This window comes from Saccostrea echinata, unplaced genomic scaffold, assembly GCF_033153115.1.
Source record: "Saccostrea echinata isolate AGI-Se365-2 ecotype Australia unplaced genomic scaffold, CSIRO_AGI_Sech_v1 ptg000034l, whole genome shotgun sequence".
Taxonomy (NCBI): domain Eukaryota; kingdom Metazoa; phylum Mollusca; class Bivalvia; order Ostreida; family Ostreidae; genus Saccostrea; species Saccostrea echinata.
The window spans coordinates 1,104,771-1,114,240 of record NW_026889783.1 but is presented as its reverse complement, the minus strand read 5'-3'; the positions used below and the strand labels follow the sequence as shown (position 1 = coordinate 1,114,240).

At 35.1% G+C, this 9,470-nt stretch overlaps 1 protein-coding gene across 2 annotated transcripts; it reads left to right on the top strand.

The window, feature by feature from the left end:
* Positions 1–1,525: 1,525 nt before the first annotated feature.
* LOC133199509 (uncharacterized) lies at positions 1,526–8,449 on the top strand. 2 transcript variants are annotated; one of them, XM_061335317.1, is made up of 6 exons: positions 1,533–1,556; positions 3,067–3,163; positions 3,694–3,875; positions 3,975–4,196; positions 4,297–4,446; positions 4,542–8,449. In XM_061335317.1, exons 2-6 carry the CDS (start codon positions 3,142–3,144, stop codon positions 7,908–7,910), a joined length of 3,945 nt encoding a protein of 1,314 aa, XP_061191301.1. In that variant the 5' UTR covers positions 1,533–1,556; positions 3,067–3,141; the 3' UTR covers positions 7,911–8,449. The 2 variants fall into 2 exon arrangements, with proteins under 2 accessions (XP_061191302.1, XP_061191301.1); XM_061335318.1 differs by lacking the exon at positions 3,067–3,163 and having other exon boundaries at positions 1,526–1,556.
* Positions 8,450–9,470: the final 1,021 nt, after the last annotated feature.

The following is a 9,470-nucleotide window of genomic DNA, read 5'->3' as shown; positions in this document are numbered from 1 at the left end:
CTATATGTAAAATTATCAGACTGTTTTCGGCCCTAACGGGCCTCAAACAGTCTGATAATTTTACATATAGAACAGTATTCGGCATATATCCTTTACTTAATATTGTTGATTTAATTACGGAAATCTTTCTACGTTCCCCCTACGATCCAAATATCACTTGAAAAATGACATCTGTATTACAAGTAGATTGCTCATCATATCTGAATTTGATTTGTATCAGAAATATGCTTTCCCCCTCGGACGAAGACATGCTTTCAACATTGACAATCACAAGAAAATGATTTCGGAATCTCATAGCATTGTGGTTAAATATTCTTAATTCGTTTATTTAAAATTAGCACTTACCTGTAACTGTCCACTAAGTTAACAATTACAATGAATGTAAGTTTCTTTTGATTGTCAGCAACCTTTACCTGAGACAGTCCAATAAGTAGACAATGCTTATTTAATACAATGAATGAGAAACAATTCTAAGAGAGTACATTATGAACACAATACAGTAAATGTTATAAGTAGGTTATAGGCCTCAAACTGTCCATTCTGTGAGAAGAAAAAACTATTGTCGGGCCTAACGGTCCTCCAACAGTTCTATCTTCTCAGAAAAAGGACAGTTTTTAGCCTATAACCTTTACTTTTTACTTGTTTCCAACAATCCTCCAAAAGATATATCAGTCTGTTTTTACTGCAATTGTCAATCTACATGATCCATTGTGGAATACCGATCCCGATGTATGTTCATAGTATTTAAATATCAGTTTGTGTAGTAAATGATTATCATACAGTTTCAAAGTACAGTATCATGAGCTCATTAACATGTATAAATGCTATTTATCAAAACTCTGCCTTTCAAAATTCAAATATTATAAGTTAAATTAAACTGCCCGGGGTATTTTTTGTAAAGTAGGTTAAAGGTCAAGGTCAAATGGAAAATAATGCTTGTATTTTTCAGAGTGTTTAATGACAAACAGTGCACATGCTGAATAGCATAGACTTACAATAGAGTGTACCTCTTAAATGTCAAAAATATGCTGTATATCGGCACTATGAACTATTTGAAAAGTAGATCAAAAGTCAAGGTCAAGGGTCACGAGGTCGGTAACCATGGTAATTTACAAAAAGCCATAGTGCTAAACAATATATGTGCAAAATATCAAATCCTTTGTGGGATTTTTCTCCCGTTACATTCAAGGTAAACAACAAACTCAAAGCGATAAATATGGACCTCATTTTTTTGTTGTATAAAATTCTGACTGATAGTAACGAATAAATACAGTCTTACATCTTGATACAATACACTTTAACAAGAGTTGAACATTTATTTACTTTTCCAAAGGAAAATGCAAAATAAATGCTTTGAAACATTTATGAAAATTTATTCGTTAATATATTAAACTTTATTTATAAACGAATGTAGAAGGAGTACTGGATTTGCTATTTTTGGTGAAGGGGATTTTTGTCGCCCACTCCTATTAATAACCCAGTTCCACGAAATGTAAATAACAATGAGCCCAACTTAAAATTAAAGTCAAGTTTCATGGGATCCGAACGTAAAAAACGTAAGTAAACACTAATCAAGATATATCTTTCAAGATTACACTGTGGTGATATTTATAGACTTCCGTTTAGTGATATTAAACATTTTAATTTTTATACACGATGATTATTACAAATTTTCTATTATTAACAAAAGTTTATTATTATTAATCAATGATGTAAAATTTTTGCCGCTGTAAATAATGTATTTGGGGGGGGGGGGGGGGGGGGGATAACAGTGAAATATTACATTGATTCAAGAATAATTCAAATTGTTATAGTTCATTTCTCAAATTCGAGTTTTTCCGTTATTACAAGGAAATATAACTGGTAAATTCAAATATTCTTTCCCAAGTTGTAATCACTCGTGTTGACTTTAAGAGATGTCAGTGCTATTAATCTGTATCATAGTTAAACATTAATAAAGTATCAATATAAAATATCAAATATATACAATATCAAAGTGACATATAAGTATGCTTATTGTGGAAATATTTGTTAGGGAAAGAACATATGTCCTATTCAGAAGGCAAGATAAAATAGGATTGCGTAAACATTAATATTTTATTTTCCTAACAAAAAATGACACTCAATTGTAGTAAAAAAAAAATGCTACTAAATTCTTTCTTATCTTTCAAATATTTTACTTCCTTTTTGACACTGTAAACAAAATACGTTTTAAAATACAATGCTGAATTACCATTAGCTTGCATTTGTTATCTCTTTTTATTACTATAAACTAGGCTAGGTACTTAAACCACTTAAGATAAATCAACAAATGTTTATGCATAAAGGCGACATGTTATAAGTACGACCCACTTTTTTTGAACGAATGCCAGTTAAGTATTGTGACTTAGAGTTTAATTTCTGAGAGACAAAAACTTGACGTTTACGGAAGATTGAAGGACAATTGCAGCTATTAGAGCCTTCAGCGGGTACACGAGTCCGAGAGAACCTGCTGTATCGTTAACCAGGACAAACTATGTGGAACAAGTATGATCAGGATCGTATGCACTGTTGATCGGGTGATTTAAACCCCGGAATGTATTTTGTTTGAAAAAATTGTCATTAAAACGCCGACCTCGAGAATTGGATATAGGAAGTTTCAGTAAACATTTGTGTCACATGACTCCCAGATAAAAAGTGAATGTGGTTACTCGGGGGGTGCACTGAGGAGGGTGGATGATCAAATGAGAAGGATTACGAATGATAGAGGTTACCAAAACAGGAAAAACATTGTATTTCAAGATCACTGCATTTAACTTCCGGCTTATTTTACAGCAATGTTACAATACTATGAAATGGATGAATAAGTGAAAATATATTCATTGTCAGGAGAAACTGATTTTTTGTATCAACCTGCAGATCACAGTTGATAGTTTACAATCTCTGGTGAATCTTCAGTAATCGACTGTGACACTTTGCAGTTCTACTACTCTATAAATTTTTGAAGTTGGAGACAGCGGTTACCTCCCCATTAGTACAGTAAGTATCTGTGCACTCAGACAGGCTGTTATCTTATCTTCCGTGCAGACCACGGTTGACAGACATTGGTTATTTGGAGTAAGGGCCACTTCGCTGGAGAATGCAGAACCTTTGTACAGTCTAATGGACAGACCATCTAAAATAAGTATGTTATCGTCACACATTTTTGTTGTACTAACGGATAAGATGAGGGAGTAGTCACATTTTGAAGGGAGAATTATGAAGGAGGAAGAAAGCTGTTTATTTATGTCCAGATGCACTTAAAAGGAGACAACAAGATTTGTAAAATTTGTTAATTTAACAAAAAGATACAACAAAATCAACAACAGAAAACGTGTTTAGAGAATAATTACGTTATCAGCGACCCCGCTGTATGTAAATCATTGTACGATCCTGATAAGGGAAGGATGTACTTGACAGTGTTTGTTGTTTGGTTTGATATGGAGATTTACATCTACTTTTTAATTACAATAGTTAGATAGCCACTAGATAAATGAAAAGAGGAGAACGAATAATATACCTCTCATGTGTCATACTGTGATAAAAATTAAAAGGTAGTTCCCCGATACAGTAAAAGTCCGTCATGGCAGAACACTTTTAAAGTATATCTGATAAAAATATCTTGTGTCTACTTCATGCAAATTCGAAAGGTAATCTTGTCTCTTTGATTTGAAGGTATGCTGCATCAGGTGGAACTGAACAGCCTCGACGTATCGAACCTGTTGTGGGATATGCAGAAAACATGTGTGACAAATGAGGACATTGAAGTACTGTGGGAAATCAAAAATGTCTGGCTGGTTCGGAACAAGGATCTCGAGGAGAGATACGAAAGGAAACGAAAATTAATGAAAAATTTGGTATAAACAAGTCTTTAATACCGTTCCTGACTCTGTATGTATTAAAAAGTATGTTATGGCTGCAATGTCTTACTCGGTCATTTTTTTTTTCTTTTGTAGAAAAGGTCGGAAGAGCAGATACAAGATGATTTACTTTTTATGGCAGAAGGATGGAACAACGTTCACAAAATTTGCAAGTATGGTCCACGTTGTCAGGAAAAAAAGAACAATGTGCTTGGGGACACACAATATGGAATTCACATGAATAGGCACTATGATATCTTAACACGATTCATGGCATTCAAGAACTTCCAACAAGCGAACTACATAGTAGTTCTAAGGGTAAAATTAAAACTCTGCAGTCACTGTCTTGTTTTTTTTTTTTTCATTTTCCCCTATTTCCATGTACATGTTCAATAAAAGTCTTCTTGTTGATTTACAGGCAATGCTTGGGCGCATAAAGAAAGTGAAACCTTTCCTAACAGGGGAATACGGCTGTATAGCACCAACTCCAAATTATGACTCGCATATAGCAGAGGATGAGCCTGACTTAACAAGCATTGACATCTGCGACGCTATTGCGTACAACTTTGTGAGTAAACTGATCGAATATATTTATTGTCAAGGTGAAATCGCTGTTGAATTTTTTCTGTGTACCTTCATTTTTATGGCTATGGTTGTTTTTAGGTATATATGTATGAATACGACGAAGAAACCATTCTTCCAATGGCATATCCTTCACATGTACTCCCCATTGCAGTTATTCAGCTGTATCGAACCAGAAACAGACTAGTTCGTCCATTAAAATACACAAGGGAAAGAGATCTTGTAAATAGCAAAAATGTCCAACGTCTTACTAATGAAACAAAGCCTTTAAAACATTTGCCAAAAGCAGCACCATACAAAAAGTATGTAGTGGAAGGTAGACGTTCCGGGACAAAACTTATCTCAGATGTGCCAATCGAACCTCCATCCAAAAATCCACCATCAGAAACAACAAAAAGACTAGAAAAATTCCGAAGAGCTTCAACTATGTCAGGAGGAACGGGCATGGCACATCTGTTTTACAAGCTGCCTTTTAACAAAATGCCTCTCTCGTGGCAGCGAAAGTTTAGTTTCAAAAAAAGACCAAAATACAGACTGTACTCAAAGGGGACATACAGAAAACGTTCAAGGTCAAGATCATCAAGTAAAGAATCAGATAAAAGTCGAGAATTACAATCCAGAAGTCCAACACCACCCAAATCACTTTCACGAGAAAAGAATTTGTTTGAAATTTTTGATAAGTCAAATGAACATGTTTCATCCCAGTTGAAAGAGCAGAATATAACATCAGTGAACAGTGACAAAGGAAGCAATAAAACAGGAAGTCGACCTATCAGTGGCAACAATACACCAACACAAGATGAACTATATTGTAATGACGTAAATGTGTTTCCAAAGATCGAGGTTTGTACGGATTCCGCGTCAGATACCACAGATAAACTAGAAACTCCAAAGATATGTTTAGAACATAAAAATAGCAATCGGGGACCAGAGGATAACAACTGGATGAGATCTAATGAGTTTACAAGTTGCTTTACACCAGAGAGCACAACATCTATGAATGAATCGCAACAGAAGGACACAATGAAAGGAATTTCATCATCAACAAAATGTAAAAAATCATCCACTTTGCAAAATGCTTCAAAAGAAACAAGTTATCAGCTCATCAGGATAACAACTGACGAGCCAGATACTCAGAGTATTTATCATGAATTGAGAGGAATCAAATTACCAATTTGTGACAAAAAGGCAGTGAAAGACCCAAGACTACTGCGTGCTATGGGTTGTATCATAGAGAGTCCTGTAATGGCTGGCTTTGGACCATTTCTACGTCGAATCAAAGAGGAACCACCTGATGATCATAGTTATGAAAAAGATTCAGTGAAGAAAATGAAAAATATTCTTCCTATTCAATCTATTAAAAAGGAACCAGAACTTGAGCAAAACGAAGATGACGTTGAGAAAGTGTTGAAAGAACTGGATAATGCTATTAAAGCTATTCAGAATGAAAAAGATCCAGAAAGTACAAAGCCAACAGAAGATAAAAAAAATAATAATTTGGAAAATTGTAAAAATAGTACAACAGGTGATACAGAGGTGAAAAAACAGAACACTCCTGAGAATGATAAAGAACTAGAAAAGGATGAATTCCATCCAAGAAACATGGGGTTTTCCTCTTATCTTCCAGAATACAGTGACAGTAGTGACTTTGAGAGGACAGCACGTGTTTTAACTGAAGTGTTTTCTGATAAGGCATCGTCACCAACTAAAAAGTTACCCATGAGTATGTCAGACTATTTTGGCACCAGTAATCCAAATGTTTCTCTCAGTTCAACAAAGACAAATATTGAACACAAACTGTCGGATATCAATTCAGATTGTGAAACTACCAGAGCAGTAGAAATTACAAAGAGAAATCAGGAAAATGACAGTGATAACACCTGTAAATCGAAAGTATCTACAGAGGTCAAATCTGAAACCGACTGTCTTGAATCCAGAACGGAAAGAAAACACGCCAAAAATGAAGCTTCCTCTGCCTCAAGAATGGTCCATCTTAACGAATCAGAAAATGATAACTCAAGTTCTGATTGTAAATTAGAAACAAATACCGACAGAGAACTCAGCAAAGAGAGAAGCAGATCAAGATCTCTTCATTCTTCACACAAAACCAGAAGTCGAAGTAGATCAGTGTCCAACTCTAAAACGCACAAAAGAAAATTAAAAAGAAAGCGAAGCAGGTCTAATTCTCTTAGTAAGATCGAAAGAGGTCGGGTTAAGACTAAATCATCACATTCAAAAAAGAAAAAACAGAAAAAACACAAATCCAGACGTTCTCCCTCATGTGAGAAAAAGCGTAGTAGAAGCAAATCATTATCGATTGTTTCTGGAGAATGGAAAGAACCCATAAGCTTATCAAGTCGTAGTCGTTCAAGATCAAGCAGTTCTAAAAGAAGTCTTACAGGGAAAAAACATGACCTTTCCAACAGCAATGCTAAAGATGGCGATGAAAACAAAACAGATTGGAAGTCCCGAGCTGAAGTAATACGGGCTCGGGAAAACTCACCTGGACGCTTACTGTATCTTGAACAAAGAAGAAAGCTTGACATATCGAAACGTTTGATTGCAAAAGCAAAACGTCAAAAAGAGGAAGGAATTGCAAAGAGATGTGACAATGGAATTGATGTAATGGATATTCATTACCAGAAAGTGTTGAAAAAATCACGGCATCTTTCTAAAACTTTTGACTCCCTGGATGACCACAGGAGTTCTTTCGTTGAGGATTCAAGAGAGGCGGAGTTTTCAGAGAGGAGAGGTACAACAACAAGCGACGAATCTGTTGTAAATTCAACGTTATCAAAAGCCATGACAAGTTTACTGAAGAAAATTGTATTTAGAGATAATTGTAATCAAGATAACAGTGCGGAAGGCAGAATGGCGGATATGGTAATAGAATTGGTGAAAGACCAGATGAGTAAGGAGTTACAGTCTTCGATAGTTTCTACAGCTGGTTCATCCACATCTACAATGCAGAATCAATCAGTACATCCATTTGTGCCATACTTAAAACAAACAAGGGGCATGGAGGAGCTATATGGCGCCAATCCATGGAATGCTTCAACAAACATCGATAGAAGATCCACTCTCAGTGGATTTCCTGATAAATACATGGAACATACATATCAGAGTAAAGAGGCAGATGACAATCGAAGTTTGACCTCTTATTTTCATTCAAAAAGACGACCATATACATCGAGAAATCGCTTCAACTTCTCTCACCAAGAGCACTTGGGTGACTCTAATCGAAGTTCTTTTAGAGGAAAGTTGTATCATAAAGTAATGGAGAAAACACGAGGATCAACCTACAGAGGAAGGTTGAATTCTTCACGTGGGTTTCATCATCAGAAAGCATGGCGAGGAAGCTACAAGTCAAGAGGCAGAGGAAATTCGAGTTACTCCAGTTCATCCAACTTCCGTGGGTGTAAAGATAAGGACAGTAACGAGAAAAGATAAAAACGGTTGTGATCTCAAGACGAGCATCTTATTGTACTTCCATACATCCTATATATGCATAACCATATAAAACTAATCATTAGTAGACATAAGGAATTTGATTTCTAACCAGATATTCATAGCGTTACAGAGTAAATATTATTAATTAAAGTAAAATATAAGTTTGTTGCAATGTATTCAGTTTTCATAGCGGGGTATATCTTTTCGTTGTATTTGTTAAAACTCGTTTGACTTAAATAAAGAATGCTAGGCAAACCGCTAGAATTGACAAAGTAGAACCACGCGAATACAAATTTCAAATCCTGACAATCAGTGCATCCCAGAATGGTAAAGTTTTTTCATGTTTTATAAATGCATGTGTCATTCTGCAAATATACTTGTGATCAACTAATGTTTCAAGAGAGAATTTTTGGTTTCCACAATGTCGTTAAGATAAGTCTTTAGTTGTGTTTGTTTTAAAAGAAGGATTATTGTCACCGGACATCACACAGACAAAACATTTGAAATGAATGATTTGCAATAAAAATGTTGACGTGAGAGTTCTTTTTATTTTAAACTGAGTGCGTTTTAGCAGTCTTACTGAAACACTTGATAAACAGTCACACACACACAACTAAGCGTTGTATTTTGCAATAAATTATATGTATGAAAACGGATATTTACACATATTTAAGTTAAGATTAATAAATTTAATTTTTAATGAAAATTCTTAAAGTTCTAGCGTCACTGGGCATTTGTTCTAGTAGTCAGCTTTAAGTCACCTCCGTCACATTTCAGCCTGAATCTTAACTCACCTGAGATGACAGCTCAAGTGAGCTTTTCTGATCACATTTTGTCTGGTGTCTTAAGATTTAAAAAAGTTTTCCTGTGAAGACTCCCGTCTTAAATTTTAATGTCCTGTGTTGACCGGAATCTTCTTAAGAACAATAAGGCAATGATTAGTCATACTTATCTGGTAGCATTCTCAGGAGATGTATATTCAAGTTTCTTTTGAGTCATGGTCGGTCCACAAGGGTAGGGTAGGACCACAGTTTGGATAAATGTTTTACATAAAAATGTATAGAAAAATCTTTAAAATCTTCTCAAGAATAATTAGACCTGATAAGTCTTATTTATATGGAAGTATCCTCTGGTTGTTTAGGGTTTCAGGTTTGTTCAAGTGATGACTTCATGAGATAGGGTTTGTTCAAGTCATGTCCCCAGGGGTAGAGTAAGGCCACAATAGGGGATAAAATTTTACATACAAATATATAATAAAATATCTTTTAAAATTCGTCTTAAGAAGAAATATATTGAGATAACGAACAGTATTCAAGCTCAGAAGTCCAATAAACAATACAAATTTTGGAGTAGACCAAACATAGTTCTCTAAAACATCAGAGGTGGGATCAAGTGCCATGGAGAAGTGAGCATACCCTGTCGACCGGTCACATCCGCCGTGTGCTCCTTGTAATGATCTGAAAATTACGGGAAAAATCCGTCGACAATTCAGTGTGTAAATAATGCCCTAACAATAAGTATGAATAACGTCAGTCAGCATTTGACTAAATGATAAATTTT

Bases quoted from the DNA above. Each gene is read 5' to 3' on its own strand.
- LOC133199509 (XM_061335318.1), top strand. From the start codon at position 1,535: ATGGGATCCGAACGTAAAAAAC. The intron at 1,557-3,693 runs GTAAGTAAACAC...TTTGATTTGAAG, and splicing joins GGGATCCGAACGTAAAAAAC to GTATGCTGCATCAGGTGGAA. The intron at 3,876-3,974 runs GTATAAACAAGT...TTTCTTTTGTAG, and splicing joins GAAAATTAATGAAAAATTTG to AAAAGGTCGGAAGAGCAGAT.